The sequence below is a fragment of the Anneissia japonica genome, unplaced genomic scaffold (assembly GCF_011630105.1).
Source record: "Anneissia japonica isolate Jap-2015-1 unplaced genomic scaffold, ASM1163010v1 scaffold287834_len5846547_cov211, whole genome shotgun sequence".
NCBI lineage: Eukaryota > Metazoa > Echinodermata > Crinoidea > Comatulida > Comatulidae > Anneissia > Anneissia japonica.
In genome coordinates this window covers 5,362,549-5,383,453 of record NW_022704992.1, presented here as the reverse complement: position 1 = coordinate 5,383,453, position 20,905 = coordinate 5,362,549, and the positions used below count along the sequence as shown (strand labels likewise).

The 20,905-nt window shown below is 32.1% G+C and overlaps 1 protein-coding gene across 7 annotated transcripts in view; it reads right to left on the bottom strand.

The window, feature by feature from the left end:
• Window positions 1-20,905, bottom strand: part of LOC117104879 (synaptotagmin-7-like) — a 48,135-nt gene that overhangs the window by 5,337 nt on the left and 21,893 nt on the right. For all 7 annotated transcript variants that reach the window (XM_033245765.1, XM_033245762.1, XM_033245763.1 and 4 more), the window contains 5 exons: window positions 20,471-20,582; window positions 9,723-9,859; window positions 5,129-5,247; window positions 3,379-3,548; window positions 1,261-1,375 (listed from right to left, as the gene is read on the bottom strand). In XM_033245765.1, coding sequence (XP_033101656.1) covers window positions 1,261-1,375; window positions 3,379-3,548; window positions 5,129-5,247; window positions 9,723-9,859; window positions 20,471-20,582 — 653 coding nt within the window. The remainder of the gene's footprint in view (window positions 1-1,260; window positions 1,376-3,378; window positions 3,549-5,128; window positions 5,248-9,722; window positions 9,860-20,470; window positions 20,583-20,905) is intronic.

Genomic DNA, 20,905 nt, shown 5'->3' with positions numbered 1-20,905 from the left:
AAAGGATAAAAAATACATGTTCAGGGTGACAGGATTGATATTAAGTATTTGAGGCCGTACACTGAAAGTATCATTTCCTCAAGACATGCTTCAGTGACCGAATGAGAGCGTTGATGTCCACTTTGCCTTACTCGGATCGTGAGTTTTTAACATTTCTCAACAAGCCAATCAACATCAGCGATAAAGCAATTAGATACTTTTCTAACCTTCTACACCCGGTTGGGTAGAAGTTAGACTCATTTGCCATCATCTTCATCTTATTATACACATCAAATCTCAATCCAAATACTGCAACAATCCTTACCCAAAGTTCAAGAATCTTGATACACAATTTAACACCCATAAGAAGCTTTACCCATAATTCAATAATTCCAGATATTTACTATTCAACAATCTTGATAAATATTTTAACATACCCTACCCCATAATTCAACAGTCTGAGATACAAAACTATGCGTAATTCACCATTTTATAGGTAATGTAATCATAGCCACCCTGAAGTCTGTTAGAGTCATCTTATAGCATCATTTATTAATTGGTCACCATTTGGAAATTGATTTTGTCCCCTTGCTTATATTTAACAGGGATGAATAATGTAGCAAAGCTCACTATTTGAGACCCTTGTGATTATAACTAAAGCTTGGTCCAAATTATCACATTTTCTTTGATGAAAAACTGTTGTTTCCCATACAGTATATAATCATGATGTGCCTATATGTTATATGTCATGATGTGCCATATATTACAGTGTGTGGTCATGACATGATGTCATCATGACCATATTAAGGCATATCACATTTTTTATCAAATAAAATAGTCTGTACAAGGCTTTTTGTAAAGTATTTGAAGTATTTGACTTTCGGACTTGAAGGTGAGCACTTAACCACAATTCCACACCTCAACTCTTACAACTATCAACAATTTAAAACTTCATATTTATAGCTGTCTTTATCACTTCCTTCATTTTATTTATACAATAGATACATTATTATGTGCATAGATTATATGTACTGTACTGTAATATCATTATTAGCAGTGTTTACCATTATTAGCATCCTTGCCATTATAATAAGTGCACACAACATAAACATCGGTAATAAAAAATATTCAGTTTCGTAACGGCATTCAAAGTGGGCAGGTGTTAATATTAAATTATTTTCAGCCTGTTGTTCCATTAGCGCATCGTGTTATGTGCATGTGTAGGACATATAAGCAGCTAGGAATACCAACTACTATATCAAACAAGAAAAATGCTTTCACCTGATTTGCCAGTAAAATCTTTTGCTTGAAGGTTTCTGCATTTCATTACTACTATTGTGAGTTGTCCTTGTGAAGGTACATACATGATTGAAAATAGAATATCACCCAGTTTTCCCTGCAATCGCAAAAGAAAATATATCATAAAGAAAAATATAACATCTAGTGTTCCCTGCAACCAAAAACAGATTGGAAATACAATAGTTTGCCCTGCAATGACAAAATTTATATATCATGTGAAACAAAATACATTTCCAATTTAGCCTGTAATCAAAACAAGTATTGTTAAATACAGAAATTATGATATAATGATGTTGTTTATTCTATGCAATAGTGCTTTTTAATTATAATATAAACATAATATCCATAGCAACAAATAATTGTTTATTATTATCATTTTAAAAATGAATTTAAAAATAACCTAGAATATCAGTATATGAAAAATTTGCTTCTTTTTAATTTATGTACGTTTGCTTTGTCAAGCCTTCAAATTTCTACATAGTCTCAAGGGTTGACTGCTGCCCAGGTCCATCCTAGAAAAATATTATGAATAAATAAATAAATTTTAATATAATTACAAAAAGTATCTTTTTATGCCAGCATGAAAATTAATATGACATTTGAAGCTATTATTTATAGCTAGGGAGCCAGAAATAAACAATAATACTTGCTTTCTTCCTGCCTTTATGGAGTCATGTTTATGAAACAGTGTGTGTTCATATTATCTTCATGTTTTTTGATGGCTGATCTGATGAGCTTTATGGATATCTCTATGACAACTAAGATAATTGAACTAATTGCCTTGTAAATATGTGCATATGGAGCGTTCCCATCTGAGGCTCCAGCTTATGCAGGGTTACGCACACAATTATCACATAATACTGTACATAATTAGAAAATTAACAATGAAGACAATCCGCTCATTACCTTCATATTGTTTTGCCCACGTCTCTAACCAGATTGTAGTTTAGAAAATTTAACGTAACTAAAAACAAGTGCAATAAACTGCTATAAGGGATTAGAGTGCGTAAAAACGGAACAAATTTTAATGATCAATAACGGCATTGAATTTCTTATTGACAGCAGCACAAACATAATCATGCTCCACACATATTTAAAAATGCATACAAATTATATATTTATATTTATATTACAAACTTAAAACATTGTGCCCAATTCTTGTAGAAATTAATATCTATTAGCAATCAGTCAGGACATTGTCATTTTCATTTCCACATAATTTTCCTATCCCCAAGCAGAAACTTATTCGATGACTGTCTGGTATTTTTTGCCTCTCATGTTTGTTTCTCTTTGTGAAGATATGGATATATTTCACTGCTAGGCCAAGCTCTGAAGGCACACAATAAACCTTACAAATCTCGCTCTACAGCGTTGGTAAACACAAATAAAGCCTAGACCACCTGGGCTAGGCTGAGAAAAGCACATAATTTTGTGGTAACTAGACTTGTAAAAAAACTAACAAAAGGCAATGCTGAAAATATTCATCATAATCTTTATACTAAATTTTTATCTCACAAATGTTACCAGGATGTTAGTCCTACCTAATAATAAGTCCTACCTAATAATAACCTCAAGTTCATCAACCACAATAAATTTAATCACAGTATTGAAGAGTGTCAGTGCGCATAGTAGCAAATTAGTCTCATATACGCGCAGCTAATGCACACACATAGTTAATGTATTTATCATATCACTGGCAAATGGTCACTGCTACAGCAGTTTGATTAATATATCATATAAAGTAACTGACTTATGAAGCACTATATTGCCAAGTTATTTTGGACACTATAGACAATAGAAGCCTTAGGGAGCCATTATTAATGGCTCTTTCAGCTTCTATTGTCTTAATGTCCGATTAATTTAAGAATACTGTTTTTCAATTTTATCATTATAAAATATCTTATAATAATAATTACAGGTTTCCCTCCAATTAAAGAGCACTTTTGGGACAAGAGTTTGCTGGTGTTTAGTAGCTTTGGTATCAAATAGATAAAGGATAGGTGTTTATTTGGGGCTGCTGAAATGTCTCTAATTGGAGGGGTCTTTAATTTGAGGGAAACCTGTATTACTATATAAATTTCTACACTGAATTCCACTTACTGCTGATTTTTTGCTTGGTAAGAGAGACTTCCAATATGTTGTTTCTTTGGCAAGCTCAACATCACACAACGGTATATTCACTTCCCCTATTGCATCATTTCTACTGAATTTATCATAGTCCAGTACTTGTAGATGCAGAATACGTTCTTGTAATTTGTTATATGGAAAACCTGAAAGGAAAAATGTATATTCTGATGCACACTGGATTACACACAATTTATTCTTAGACATAAAAAATTGTTTATTTATTCTGGTAGAAACATGCGCCTAGCGATGTTTAGCCTTGATGGCCAGAATATGGTAATTACGGTATATAAAAAATAATATAAAAATATGTATGATAACAATAAGCCAGATTAATTACAAATCAGCATTATTAGCATATAAATGAAATTGAATGTTAAATGTAATCCAATTTAAATGAATAAAATCGATTTAAGAAAAATTTCCCAAAACTGATTACTATCCTTATTAAAGATAAAATATCAAATAATATATTAAGAATGACAATTTTGACTTTCCAACTGTAGGTTTTAATCGTTATCTATTCTGTATCTCTCTATTATTTGAACAAAATTCTGAAAATTCCCTTGAGAGCAGCCCCTATTATTGCTGGCAGGTATCTCAAAGCCAGTGCCCCTCAGGCATATTAATATAATGAGGGAATGATAGCTTATTAATTTCAATTAATTTCATATTCCAAGACTCATTATAATACTAAATGCCAATATTATAAATCTATAACCTTCTATTATTCCTTACTTCACACAGAAATGTTCTTTAAATGATAAAAAAAAAATATTATTCATATTATCATCATTATTTAGATTTCAACAGCTTTTACTCAGAGTTAGTTTATGAGTTTAAAAATGCATTTCTTATGGTGTTTTGGCAATTTTCAATCCCTATTATTATTAATTATTGCTTTGTACCATTTACAGATAAGGATATCTGGGAGCAAGAAATATTTGTTGTCATCATAATTTAATGATGGTAATATGGAAAAGTAATTCGGCTGTCAATGACGTATACCAATCCTTTCAAATATTTTTTAATTGAATGTGGGAAAAATCCTGGGCTGAACATACTGCAGCAAATTATGGATTATATGATAAGATGCAATTGATGGTAATAATCCAAATATTTTTGTAAAATCTGCATATTGTAAATCATATACTGGTGTCCGAGTCAGAGATTCCTAGACAAGGCGTCAAAGGTCCCTGTCAGAAGATCAACACTCACCTCAACCCCACCAAGTGTTGTAGCAAAATGGGAGAATAGGCACCTCCATATGGCCGAAAATGGCAGTCTAAAACCGTAAAAATGCTATTTTAAAGCAGTATTCCATTGACAAAGGATTGGCCTACTTGTCTGGCAGGGGGCCGGATCAAGGGGATGCCTAAAGCATAGGCCAGGGTTCCAGAGTAAAATCAATATTGGGCGTTGATGGTGAGAGATTTTATGGCTTAAGCTGAGCACACACTGCGTCTGTACATGTGCGTCGTTGTGTTGCATTCTTCGTAGAAATGCGTCGGCTGAAGACCGTCGGACTTAGTGAGTGCCCGGCTTAGATGACCTAAACCTGTGCTTTTCAACCACAATACTGTATTAAGAATTGGCAATCAGATAGTCTTAAGTTCCGACGAGCTTGTCGTAGCATTGGACAATGGGGGGGAGGGGGAGGTGGGGTCCATGCTTATCCAGTGGGTAAGGGAATTAAAAAGTTACACCTAAAATAAGTATTATTTACCTTCAAATAGGAATGTCTCATGCCATGTGGGATTTAGTTTCTTCTTCTTCACCTTTGTTTCCATCTTACTCTTTTTATTTGGAAGTAATAGAATTTTGACAAAAGGATCACTGGTCCCACTGTGAAAAATCATAGCCATGAATGATAAATAAACAATTAATATTCTCTATACACTATTTACTATAATGATAAAAAATATTGTATTTTGCATTGAAAACTCATAATCTACATTTTCAGTGAATAACAAATAAACAATCATATTTCTCTCTATAAACTATTTATTATAATGATAATAATATTGTATTTTATTGTGGAAATTTATCATAATTATACATTTTTCATAAATAAAAATAAAAAATAAATTTTCCCTATTAACTATTTACTATAATGATAATATTTTTTTCTGTTACAAAAAGTCAATTATATATTTGCCATGAATAATAAACAATCAGTTCTCTCTATATATACGGTAATGATAAAAATATTGTATTCTTTCAAAATAAAATCAGTATTATTTTTAACAATCGAAGATTTATATACTCATAATAACTTAAAAAAACCCCCAGTTTTATTACATTTTTTCAACTATTTAAAAATGTAATAATTATATGTTAAATTTTATTGTGAATGTTTAAGGGAAGATATTTTTTTTAAATATGATGCTGAACATCATCAATTATGGATTCTATCAAATGTAGAATAATTTATGTAGCACATACTTTAAGCCCCACATATCAATAATAACCATTAATATACAATGATAAACCATTACTCCATGAATAAACCCTCACAATTTCATTAAAACACTAGCTTATTTCAAGCCTACCCTGTCTATTGACCACCTCCATGACTAAGCTCAACACTATGAATTTATGATCAATTTTATTCAGGATTGCAGTCTCTAAATTGTGAGGTATTATCAGCCTTCAGTTGTTTTTTTTCTTTTCTTTTTAATAATTAAAATGTCAATGATGTCCATTGTCATACTCATCACGTTTGAATTTTTTATGAATAATTTTATACATTTTTATCGAAGACTAAATAGAAGATTTAAAATATTAGCCAATATGCTTTTGTCATTTGGTAATTTTGCTATGCTTCACATTATCATATTTTGGTAAATCACTGTTTAAAAATGTTTTAATAACATTTTTGATGAAGGTTAAATCAATTGTTGGGATTGATTAGTAATAAAAATATGAATGATATCGAAGCTGATCAAGTTTCAAGTGTTCATAAATAATGCATAAATGTTTATTTAAATGAGTATATAATACATGTACAGATACTTTTTAATAATTTATATTTATTTATAACACACACACTCATCCAGACACGTTAAAATTAAATATAAAACTATGCCTGGAATAAGAGTAATCATTTCTGTTAATCAAATCTAAGGAGCATTAGAAAAAAAAAACCATCCATGTGCAGGAAACATTAATATTATACTATAAATTTTAAAGAGAACACCTTGGTAGTTGTTCTTTTAGATTTTACTTAAAGATTAGATGCAGTTCAGTTAACTGGCGACATGAGGTGGAAAATGACCAACCACATATCTGTTGAGCCAAGTTAAAAAATGAATATTATATATTTCCATAAAAAATATGCCTTTTATTTCAAATTAAGTAGTAGAAATGAGTGTTAGCCACTTGAGCACTGGCTTAAACAGATAAAATAGTCTTCTTTGGGTTACTTAGCCAATTTTTTTTTCTCTCATTACAAAGCCTCAAAATATAATCTCAATATTAATAACTATTTGCAATTTTTACCATTTGACCCTAAGGTCAAAGACAGAATACTATATTTAGATTAATTCATTTTATGGGTCTTATGAATATTAATTTCAAATGGCACAAATTCAGCCAACTGTAAAACATTGCTACAAAAACGATATCAGGATTAAATTAAGTAACACCAGTAGTTGAAAACACTGGCATACCTGTATGTATATACTGTTTGGTCTATTAACGCACCCATCACAACAAAAATGTCAAATTTTCTTACGAAATCTCATGAAAAAATTAATAATGCATTTAATCAGTCCATTTACTGAACAGTATACATCATCACAAATACAATAGGATACCTAGCAATTGCCTAGGGGCACCCTCAATTAATTTTTACCTTTAACACTCACATTTTTTTTTATTCATCAATAAAATATTACTAAATCAAACAGGCAAAAATGTTTATTCTAGGCTCCAAGTACGACTGTTTTGCTCTAGCAGAAATGAGAGGAAGTTGATCACGATATGGGCGAAATAACATTATATTCCTCTAGACCACTGGCATAGTCAAGGTTTTACTAGAAATCTCCAATATTGAACCAAGTGGGAACACAAACAAATTTGGCATTTGTAGTATTTCAGAGTCATTCAAATTCAAATTCAAATTTATTGTCCAAAAAGGAAATTACATTGAGAGAAAGTCATTGCTCAAAAATTACACAATTACAGTTTAATAAAAAAAAAAAAAAAAAATCAATATAAAAATACAGAATTATAAAGTTAATAAAATACATGCAAATTAACACATTAGAAATATCAAATAAATACATTATATACAACAAAATTTACATTGTAGAAAAATTAGGATGTTAAATTACATTATTAATTGATTGCACAAAGAACCCGAAAAAACTGTTAATAAAAATTGCAATATAAAAATATAATACTGTATAGTATAAAAATAAATAGTCAATGTAAAATTGTATTATTGTGTAAACTGGGCATTGCTCAAATTAAAATGGGACCATTCAATTGCCAACTGCTACGGTTTTCTGTTGCTAATGTTGTTATAGTTTCTGATGGAGTTATGATATCTCTTGGTTTTACACAAAATAGACCTCAACCTTTTTCCTGAAGGCAACCAATTGTAATATTAATATTAATATTAACTATCAGGTACCTCTCATAATGCAGGAGAGCACGTTTCTGATAAAATGGAGATCGCCTACTTCCCCCCTGCCATCTCCTACGATTTTGAATGCTTACACATTGGCAATGAGTTATACCTATTAGGCTAGTCAAATATAATGGATCTTCAAGTAGATAAATAGACAGGAAATCTATCAATACCAACAAATTAACCTGTTCAGGGAAGGGTTTCATGAACCTAATTTTAAAATTAGCTAGTCGAAGTGATGCTTTATAATTTTCTGACTACATTTTTTTTCTGGGGATAAAACTGACCTGGCCCACTTCCAGATATCTAATAAAAAAAATCACCATCTTAAAAAAATGATCTATAGAATATATTAAAAATATTGAACATGACAATATATACAATCAGCACTATAATGAATTGCACTGAATTTAAGTACTTGTCTTATGTATACAATAACAAGAGTACAATTCAAATTATCATTGTTAAATTTACAATCAAATTCCAACCATCTTAAAAAAATCCATTACACTATTTTAAAAGGTAGACCATACATAAATGATTACACATAAAAAATATGCGGTCAGATACTAACAAAAATGCACTAGATTGAAGTTGCATTTTAGAAAGGCAAGTACAATTATCACCATTTTGATATATTTAGAATAAAATATAAATTCATAAACAAAAAAGACCTAATTTAAATCAAGATAGACTTTAAAATACCTATTTTGATTTAAAATACATTAAATATATGTTTAAAAATCATAAAATTATGTAGTTGTAATTTATAAAATATATACAATAAAAATTAAATCATTGAATTTATAGACATACTAGAAAATAAACAAAAATAAAAACTTAAAAACACATTGTAAATAAATAATTTACTACTACTCCTATTAAATAACAATAACAATAATAACTAATAATAATAATAATACGGTAATAATAGTTCTTTATTGGAATTTATTTATTTAAATTGGAAATTCGGGCTAGGGCTCGTGGCAGCCGCAGTGCAGTGCCACTCGACTGAACTACAATATATAACAGACACATACAGATACAAACATTGTCCTTAACCCACCTAACTCCCAATATGAGGGGTATTCGAGGAGCGATGAGATCCAATTACAACCCGACGCTGGCCAGGTTTGAACCGGGGTCTTTACAAGAAGCGGGAACATCGCCTCTCAGCCAACTGCTCAGCTCAAGTACTTATAGTCAACATTCAAGCAGTCGCGTATCTGGGGAGGGGGTGCGCGGGAGGCACACACCCCTCCAAAAAATACTCCTTCCCCCAGTCTCCCCCCAAAATCACAGTCAAATTATTAAAAATCACCTAAAATCACCTTATTTTGCGAATTAGTGCCCCTCAACAGATCATCGAGCCCCTCCCCCACTTCACCTTTGCGACCCCCCCCATCAGCACCCCCATTTCAAGACTTCTAGATACGCCACTACATTCAAGTAAATGAAGATAGTACCAATGTTATCAGTGCAATCATTGTACTATGTAGCAGTCCACGATGAAATCGCAAAGGCTTCCCGACTCAATCAGCATCACCGAAAGCTGTCAGCAATAGCGTGTAGCAATTGTATGGAAACAAGCTTTAGGTGGTATACATTTTAGGCACACAACATTTTAAAATGCTGACTTGTATTCACTTTTTAAAGCTGAATCCACAAAAAATAAATGCCTTACCTAAGATCTTTTGCGGGAAGATCCTGGGCACGGATTATCTTCAAGATCAGTGTTTGTTCCGTGAAGTTGTAATGAAGGGAAAATTGTATTCTTCCAAGACTTTCTTCTTGGTCTTCCATCAATACCAAGTCTTGATCCTTTTAATTAACAAAATATATAATATTTATACATCATTCTTCTGATGAAGTATTTAAAAATATATAAAAAATAAACATGTAATTAGTAGAATATAATATTTATACATTATTCTTATGATGAAGCATTTAAAAATATATAAAAAATAAACATGTAACTGATTTGCCTTAAGTTAATTGATTAAACAAAGCAAGATCTTTTGAGGATAACCCAGTTTCTAGTCTGTACTTATATATCCTCACTGTAAAAAGAGTTTAGTTTCATCTTTTTACAAAACAGTCGAACAATGCCAATTCTTGAAAAACTCAAAGGTGTGTTGAGAACTAGTGCTGTTCTATGCATGAGCAAAAAAGTGTGAAATTAGCCACCTTCAATTGGTTAGGGTATCTCTATATACAGTACAACAGAAAGATCAAGGTACAATTCATGGTTAGGGCGATTTTTTCCAGTTTTGCAGATTTCTGCTTTTCTTTGAAGGGCTATACTTGATACTTGATTATATCAATAATATAATTAGTTTCAATATGCAAACCCTATGCAGCAATTTATGTTGATTTAATATAATTTCTCTTATAATTGCACTACACCTATCAAACCTGTATACACATCCTAAAAAAATATTGATGTAGGTAGCACTAATTATTCATGTGTTATTGTTCTTATTAAAATGAAGACATATTATCATGTCATCTTTATCATATTACATCATACATTCACATTATTTTCTAATCTTTACAATGAACTTAATCCCTATCCAGAATACAAAATTTTATTCGACAAAAACTGTTGTATATGCCCATATATAGTCATGATGTGCCTATATATGGTCATGTGATATGATGTCATCATGACTATATTTAGGCATCTCACATGTTTTTGTCAAATAAAATTTGATAGTCTGGACTTGGTTTAAGAATATTGTATGAAAATGCAATGAGCCCTCCTTCAACATTAAAATGTGAAAATAAATCCTAAAATTAAGTAGATTTTGCTTTCAAAGCATACTGTAAACCCACCATTTTTAAAATGTTCTGCACAAAGTCATGATGTAAAACTTTTTAATGTTTTCCACATTTCAATGGATAATTTATTTTGTAAGATGCAAAAATGTATTCCCTTAAAGCCTAAACTTGTTACTCAATTCATCAATAATTGTATACAGCGGCGTTGTCATACTTCACTTCAAAGCCTATACTGTCTAGTTTTTTGTTTCTTATTTTATCATCAGCATGGTTAATAATTATCACCCTAACAGCGCAATTCCAGCTAATTACTGCATAATGTTAGATAAACAGGTTTCAAGTCAAATTCACTGATGCACAGTATAACAGCAGAATATTATTTCATTATATAACTACAGTAAGTGATCACTGGAAAAAGTGCTGTGCACATTCAGCCATTTAGGAACAAATTTTTTTCCACATGGCTAATATATAGTTCAAAATGAAGTATTAGGATTTTATTTTTGTTCAGGGTTATAAAAGCCAAATCAGGGTGGCATGCCTAGAACCACTACTATTTCCACTACTGTTCTGCAGCTGTTTTATACCCAAATCTCATCTCCTACCCTCAGCCCTCTAACACATGCCCCAGACCATTAGCTTTTTGATCTCCTTTACACAATGGCTGATAAAGTCTAAGTCATTTTCTTTTATGTTGTGAATGAAGCTCATATATTCTGGCTTAGATAAGCCGAGCTGATTTTGTGTAGACAAAAACTAATTTAAAATTCATACTAACAATTTTGGTGTAAATTTTAATTGCAAATGTGTTAGCAAATAAGATGCACGTCAATATATTTGCTATTTATGCTTTGTAAATTCAAACAACCCTTGTTTGAATAACGCTCAACACATGTTTGTACTATTAACGTACTCCATGCTCCTACAGTAAACACGCTAATATGCCAGTTGGTTTTTGATTGAAATTATGAATTCACGGTATTGATGCATGACTGCCCGGCAGTAGAATCTATTATATATATTACTTAAATTATATTTCTCTGCTTTTCACTTCTGATGTGAACAGAAAAATGAGAGAGGCACACTAAGAGAATTTGCTACCTCTTAACACTGTCCTTCCTATTATTTATCATCTCACGGTATCGTCTTGGTGATGGAAGGAAGCTAATTCTATCATTCTGAATAATGTATGAGGATATTTTATAGGTGTTGAATTATTCATGACTTGACTTCTCAGGTGTAGAATTATACATGAAATTAGCAGATGTCTCATAAAAACGAAATACAAGCACTACCATAAAAATGATTTTGTATGCATTAATGTACCTCCAATGGATGATAAATGCATTGCTCCTGGCAACGCTGTTAACATAATTGACTGTCAGCTACAAAATACATTAATTACCACTAAATGAGGATAAATAATTAAGTAATTAAGAACATTTTAATTCATCATTAAAATGCTAAAACACCAAACACATCAGAGCATTGGAAAGGTTCTCCAAAGTGTGTGCTGGTTCAATTCCCAAAGAGGCTGATCCAATTCCGTCCCTCACATGATGGATGGAAATCAATAGACCATTGCCTTTCTCTGGCGACAACAACAACAACAGATTGAAACTAAATTAAAACTCTATTTACTATATACACAATACTAATACACATTCTTAATGCGTTATAGTAAAATTCACTTTAAAAAAATAGGGTCATGTTTTTTTTAGGCTTGAAAGATAGACAACAGTATTACTATTCTGTTAATTTTCTATGGTATTTTACCAAATCCTCAAATGTTGTAAGTATTCTCAATAATTTGAAATTACAAAAATTACCAGTTGTACTTTGTAAAGTGAATGAAGCTGGTCATAAATGTGTGAAGGATAGATAAATTTTATGTGGGACAGTTGAAATGTGTAAAACATAAAACTAACTTGGAAAATAATCTTTGACATTTAAAATACAACTGGAGGAAAAAAGAAATGGTTTTTTTTTTGGCTTAGATTTATGACCCCCATTTTATAACGAAAAGAACTGTCATGATAGACGGACGTGAGCAAGGGACATAAAGCACAGAGGTGAAGGACGGACGTGTTTGCCATCGCATTACAGTATATAGACCTACACCATACACATTATTATAAAACATTTTTTACATTTCAAGAATATAATATTAATAAAAGGATGTAATCTAACAAGATAACAAAATATTTATATATTCATAAATTTGAGAGAACTCAGCTGTTAAATAAATTGAAGGATGGACAATAAATTCTAATGAATGCACATTGGTATATTAAAAGCAAACAAATTCAAGTATTTGATTATTCATGACTGAATTTGTTTAAACTTTTGAAGAAATGACATGGTTAAAGATTAAGTAGTCCAATCTTGCTGCTAAGATGTAAATTTAACTATTTACAATGTTGTAATAAAAATATTGGCCAAAAGTAGGTTGCTTTTTGGTTTTCATGCTCACACTTTTAATTTCATCTATGGCTCTGGAGGTTGTGACTCTAATATTGAATCACTCATGATATGCGAGAAGGCAAATTCTAATCTCATTTAACTGTGGATACATTTGTCATATTTGAACATTCGTAGGATTTGTCAAAAGTCCAACTTTTGACAAATCCTACGAATGTTCAAATCTGTAGGATTTGTCAAATGTCTGACTTTGAAAGGGTCTAGAATGATGGAACTACATTAAACTAAAAAAAAAATCTGTCACACACAGTGGTGGATTCAGGGGAGGAACTAGGTCACCTCAGCTCCACCCAAAGGTGGCACTCTCGGACTGAATATAATTTTCTTGTTCCCTCCATTTTTTCAGGCTACTCTTTGAATCCGCCTATAAATGCCTAACTTATCTTGAGACCACAGTCTCCAATTCATGGTGGGAGAGCTGAGGAACTATTTCTCAGTTGAAAACAGTGCGACTCCTTCACCCAGAGAACACCTGTACCTTAACAGCTGGGGGATGCTGCCCAGACCTGAATTATTATTACTTACTGTATATCTTCTCTGTATATATATTTTGATGATCAAATAAATTAAATGAAATATAATAAATAAAATTCAGCTAGACTTGCCATAATTTGGTTTGGGAGGGGGGGGGGAGGCAGAGTGCATTCAATCCAACAATAAAGAAAATCCCATCCAGGTTTCAAATTTAAAACACCTTCGCTATACCCCCTCTGTAAGTAATGTTGAATAAGAATATCATCTATCATTGAAATTGCTGGTATATTTTCAATTTTCAATATGTAATAGTAAGGTTTCATTGTGAACTTTTCACATTTAAAACTAATAATATTACTACAACGAACAATAACATCAAACATTAACTACCTCTATTTTATGATAACATGTTAACCAAGCCTTCATAACAAAAATGATGATAACACAATGACACCACTAATGATGATATTCATGTATTTACATAACACTGAACACATCGGTAACCAAATGAAAGATAACACGTTGACACTACCATAAATGATGACAGCACATTAGCTACTACCAAACGCATTTGCATCAAAGGAGGTATATTACCTGGCAAATTATGAAAACTCATTAACTACCACTCAGACACTGTATCTCTTTTGATGGATTTTTCAGTCAATGTTGCTATAGCTGTACAGTACTTGCATTATACTTAATTCAATGTACCAGAGCTATGCATCTTGCTGCTGATGTCTACTAAATCATTGCCTGCCATTTGCAATGCAATGGGCTTTTATTCTACTAAATTCACTACTTTTTCATTGATTTTTGTTTCTAATCCGATTTTAATGCCATTTATCTGTATTAGTTTCTTTGCAAGCTTGTGTTCTCAAATGCATACTGCATTTTTCTTACTCATTAAGTGAATAAGTAGGCCCACCTCTTGCTACAGTAACTTTTTGAAACACCACTCTTAGGTTATGGATGATTTGACTCCAATTGGGTGAAGTGGTCTAGAAATATAGTTGTCAATGGCAGTTGATAGAGAGGTAGGCCACAAAACAAATGGAATAAGGTTTGGAAGGTAATTTTAAAGTGCGATCTAGCAAAAAGGACAGTTTAAATAGTAATGATATTATGATGATGGTATCGATGATGATGGTGATTAAGCCCCATTCCCGGCAAAATTTCACTAAAAAAAAGATTTTTTTTTTATGTCAATAAAGTGCGCCCTCTCTAATGGGATTAGTTTTTGTACTTTGCATCTCGCACACTGCGGTTGATCGAGTAGGCCTGTGATATGTTTGTTTAATTGTCAAAATCTCGGTCAGAATCTTTTTTTAAATAAATTTGAAATAATTCCTATGAAATATTACATTTTACAATTGTCAATACTAGCAACGGAAAATATCACGTCGGCCGTTTTTATGTGTGATAACAGAACCTATATCAAGGTAAGGCCAGGCCTAGCCTAGCAGTGTTGGATATAGGCTAATGTTTCCGGCGCCTACTATATTTCTTTGCAGACATCAAACATAGAAATTCATCCGCATTTATTTTTTGTGTGGAACACAAAAAATCAAATTTCAGTCTAAATTCACACTTTTTTCCTGCTTAGGAATGTCTAAATTCAGTTAAACTAGCAATTTCATATTATATTTATAAATCTTTAAAACACATAATAAAAAATCAGATCATTCTGAACAACTGAAATTTTGCCAGGAATGGGGCTTTAATAATGATGGTTATGATAATGATGATGATGAGGATAATAATGATGATGATAATGATGAGGAAATGATAATAAAAAGGATGATAATGATTATGATGATGGTGATGATGAAGATCATGGTAATGATGATAATAATGATGATTGATTACACTGTCTAAAAAGTCAATTTACTCATTAATAATTGTGGGAATGAGCAGTCTTTTACTCTTCCCATTTAGAGTAATTCAATTTTTGGAAGTAGCAAGTGCTAAGCCAGGGCCAGATATATCAATCTTGCTCTTTACTTGCCCAAAGCATTAATTCCAGAATTTGCTTAAGCCAGATTCATCAATCTTACCTAGAGAAAGTAGTTGCTTAAATTCAGCCTTTAAAGCAAGGCTCCAGAGGAAGACAATTTCTGATATGTTGTACGACTGAATTTTCTAAGATACAAAAAAGGTGTTTGACAAAAAACTTGGGAACAGTTAGTGAGATACAGAATTTTGAATACTATAAACTGGGGAAAATGTTGGAAACAACCTTCTTAAGGTGTCTTAAAAAAAATCAGTTGTACAACATATAAAAAATGTTTTCCTCCGGAGCTTGGCTTGACAAAATACCTTACTTACGGTAAGATAACAAATTTCATCTTAAGCACTCACGGTAGATATTAACATTTCTGAGTGCATTAGGCTCACAACACAACACTAAAAAAAATATCTGAACGTGCTGCATCCCTTGACACAGAAAATTTAGCATTACTGTAAGTAAACCAGGAATAATTTTGAATATCCAACAAAGTATTTCACAAATGAAATAAATTCAAAATGTTGCATCAAAGATATTTTTTTAGTCCTGCTCACACTAACAAGACTTACGGAAAAGACTATAGGGCAAACTGTAAGGCACAGCTTAATCCAGCTAGAGTGCTCACGTAAATGTCAATGTATAAACCCAAAAATATATAATTATTCGTTGTATATTTGGCTTAGCAATAAAGCCTACAGTATTAAAATCCGTGGCCTAGAAATACACACAATATTAATTAGGCCGCCCACACACGTTTTCAAGGGCCATAATCTGCTTTATATTAGGATACGCATAATCTATTGGTTGTATGTAATAGGTGGCTTTAAAATTAATAACATTTTTTTGGTCAATTCAAGTCATAATTTTCATAACATAAGTATATGAACACCTCTTTGTACTTTTTACATTCAATTTTCACCTGTTATTTTCTTGCGAGCCTTTATAAATGCATAGTTTTTGACTTAAGAAATTTATAAGCCAAGTTTGATAAATTACAACCCAGATTTTTAGTTTTTAGATTATCCTTTAATCTTCAAAAGTGTTATTTTACTCTTAAATACCTAACAAATGAAAAAAAACTGGATTTCATAAAAAAACGATAAGTAGCACAAAAATGTAATATAAATTTAGGGAAAAAACAGTAGCACCATATGTTGTGAATTATGCTTTAGTTTTAAGGGTTAGTTATGATTACTACGACACAATTGGACTTGGCTTATTAGATATACACTTCATATGCCATTAGTCAACAGCTCAACCATTCTACAAATTTGTTCATGCTTGTTATTTTTCATATTTGTTACACATGCCTCAACTCAGTATGTATAATGAGAGCGAGAATATACTGAACAATGACAGTGTTTTTCTTGAGCGAGAAAGAGATAGAGCTGACAAGTAATGGCATGGTACTAAGCATAATCAGATGCAGATCTTCCTTCCCTGCAAACAATTTATGGATGTAATGCTCCATGTGTAATAAACCTGAATACGATAGTCATGAATGGAAACAATATTATTGACATACAAATTGATGAAATCATAAAAACAAAAATCACTTCCAAACATTGTCATACTTTTCTACTAATTCATATTTATTAATTAATCCCAATTATGAGTGTTACAGATACAAATCATATTACATCTTTTCGCTTTTTAATTCTAAAAGATGTAAATTTTATTAGAATATAGTTATTTAATATTTTATTACATAGTGTACACGCATGATTTTTACATGTTTGATAGTAAAATCCAGTTAAAGAAAATTAAATTAAATTCTGTATGGTAATATGTTCCGGGGCCTGACATTATGGTCACGTTTGACTGACTTTGTTATTGCATGCAATCACAAAAATGGTTTCATATTTTATAAAAGGTTTATATTCGAAGTCAAAATGTATGTATTATATACAAATAAAATCTTCAGTTAAGGTTTACTTTTAATTTCTAATCATTTCTTTAATTCCTGTTCATTCATTTTTTGTTCATATAATTATACTGTAATCTAGTAATATGATTAGGTATTTTGAAATAAAGAAAAATATTTTCATGTAACACAAAACCACTTCTTTCACCTAAATCCACAGAGTATAATGCATAGAACAGTGGATATGGTAACATCCATTGTATTTGGTTTATTAACGAATAAAACAGTTCTAAAACATTATAAAAAATTGTGCACTGAAACCTGGTCTGTTAAAAGTCAAAAATTTACAAATAAAATCATGGACAGTATTTTAGTATTATGGGTATGCAATGGTTTGCATTTAAAGAAAAACCATAGTAGCCTGGTTCTCATGAGAGCCCTAGTATCCGGATCGGTTTGCGCTATCCGTTAGCAGTATCCGGATACCGCTAACAGTTAGCAAGCACTATCGGTTAGCAAGTTGAGCGCGTTTTATCATCAACCAATCACACGTACATGTTTACAATTTCCAGTTTCTTATTGGCCAGTTATTCGATCATCATATTTTTGGTATCCGGATCGGGATTTTCTTGTATGGATGCACGGCAGCTAACGGTTAGTAGAATCCAAATCCTGTTAACCGTTAGCAGCCGTGTGAGGACATAGCCGCAGACTGTCACTGAAAATCAGTAGACAGCATCGTGTTGTCTAGCACTCACAGGAAGTAGAGTTCGGTTCATCTTACGACAGTCTTTTGATCGTCGCAAGACACAATGAGTACCAGGCTTAAGCAATAAGAGTCTTTCTTGTATTTTAAAGTTTAACACCAGATACTAGAGGTCTGTGTGAAGTACCGTTATGCAAGTGAACCCACTGCAACTTGTAAGTGGTAATAAGTGTTTTATTATCAATTATAATTGCACTGTGTGGAAAACAAAAAAGCAAAACAAACCATCAAGAAATATCATTATGAGATTACAGCGGGCACCTTCTGGCAGTTGCGGAATTGGGCGGTAAATTTTAGTCGTGTGCGAAATGAACAAAGTAGACTCTCTTCCTTTTCTATAAAGCCGGGCACTCGCTGCATCCGAAGGTCGTCGGCTGACACGATTCTATAAGGAACGCAATGCGATGACGCGGGCAATCTATCGTTTTTACTGATGGTTCGCACGGTGTCTTACGACGCAGGTGAAATCTTAATCAGTGGCGTATCTAGAAGTCTTGAAATGGGGGTACTGATGGGGGCGTGAAGGGGAAGTGGGGACTCGATGATCAGTTTAGGGGCGCTAACTCTCAAAATAAGGTGATTTTAGGTGATTTTTAACTACTTGCAAATGATTTTTGGGAGGGCGACTGTGGTGGCGCAAGTTATTTTTGGAGGGGCGTGGCCCCTGCGCACCCCCCCCCCACCCAGATACGCCACTGATCTTAATGCAAAGATGTTGTTTTCATTGGTCCTAAATTTTTGGGACAAGGCGCTGACCCCAGAGCCTCACTGCTGTTCTTGTTCTTGTTACCAGAACTTTAAAAGCATCCAGCATCACCAGTTTTGAACGGACGTGCTGGAATTTTGTACACATAAACTAGAGATAACTTCCAACAAACGTTCATCGCCCTTTTTTTAAGTTGGACCCCAAGGTTCACCCTACACCTACAAAACAAAATAGGGTTTTCTGCAAGGACTGTACATTACTGCCATTACCACTAACAGGGCACGTTGCATGGATGGCACGAACATTTAAGCATGGGTTCTAAGAACTTAAGGTTGTGAGTTCGAATCGCGTCTTGGTATTCAACTTTTTTTTTCCAATTCTAAGAAATTTTATTTTTTCAATTTTAAGATATTTTAATTTTGTACAAATGAACATTCTAAACAATATTTTTTTTGTACCAATAAACATTATAATTATTTCAAAATTTCTATCTTATTAGCTCTTATTACCTAAAAAACTTAATAATAACTTACACCTGTAGCGTATTTAAGCGTGTGGAGGAACGTGCAGACCGGTGAGCAGTCGCTCTTGTTTACTTCATGCTTCATGAACGGCTAAGAATAACAACTTACAAAGTTGTCAAAGCCTGCCACACACAAGAGCAAACAGCTTTGAGCAAGTGGCCCTGAATAAGCATTTGCAAAGCTGTACTCTTGTGGTGGAATTTGGAAAAGTTTTACTCGGCAGATGATGTAAAAAAACTATGCGATCTTATTGGACAATTGGTTTCTTTTGCCTAGTAACTCAAGTCCACCACACACAATAAGGATATGATTACTCAATTCAAAAAATATCAAACATGACATAATATTTCTTACAAGGTCAAGACGTCACTAAATGTCATGGGAACAAATTGTGAAATTTCATGGGGAACAAGAAAAATTATCTTCACAAACAGTATTTTTGGCTGTTTTCGAAGCTGTTTATGCTTATGTTGTGGGACGGATTTCACTTACTGTGAGGAAACATAATGACTCACTATAGTGATTCAATACTGTATTTATTTAATGTTTTGATAAAATATGTATACAGTGACTAATACAACTTTTGAAAATAGCATGTTAATATGTCCTGGAGTGTTTATATTTTACTTATTTATTCACAATATTTTTTATTCAATGAGAAATAACATGGGCCATGCATACTTATTTTGTTTAAATAAACAGAATATTTTACTATCGTAATCACTTGTATGTAAATAAAACTAAACAAATAAAATGATAAAATATTTGGAATTATAAAATTTTTTACTTTCAGTGCATAAATACCAGAGACTGAATTTCATTTAAACTTACCATTCCTGAGAATGGATCCAACGGGAATTCCCCTAAACCATTCTTAGATCCCGCAGCTCCAACATTAGGCTGTATGGAAGCAACAGCCGGCTTCTTATCAGGCCTCTCAAATCTGAAATACAAGATCTAATGTTATGGCATATCATGTAGAGAAAAAAAATAATCAGCTAAGATATTATTAATGCACAAAAATGACTCAAGACTTATGAACAGATTAACACTAAGAATGTAAGACAGATGTCCAAGACACTACAAACTGGGCATGCAGCGATCAATGGTAAAAGCTATTTTAAATGACAAATGATTAAAATCCATGTATATTTTGATTAATGATTGATAATACTAATTGATTGGTAAAAAGAAAAAGCCTATACAATCAAGATTTATTTTTTAGACATTTTAGGTTTATTATAAAACACACGGGCTGCCAGCAGC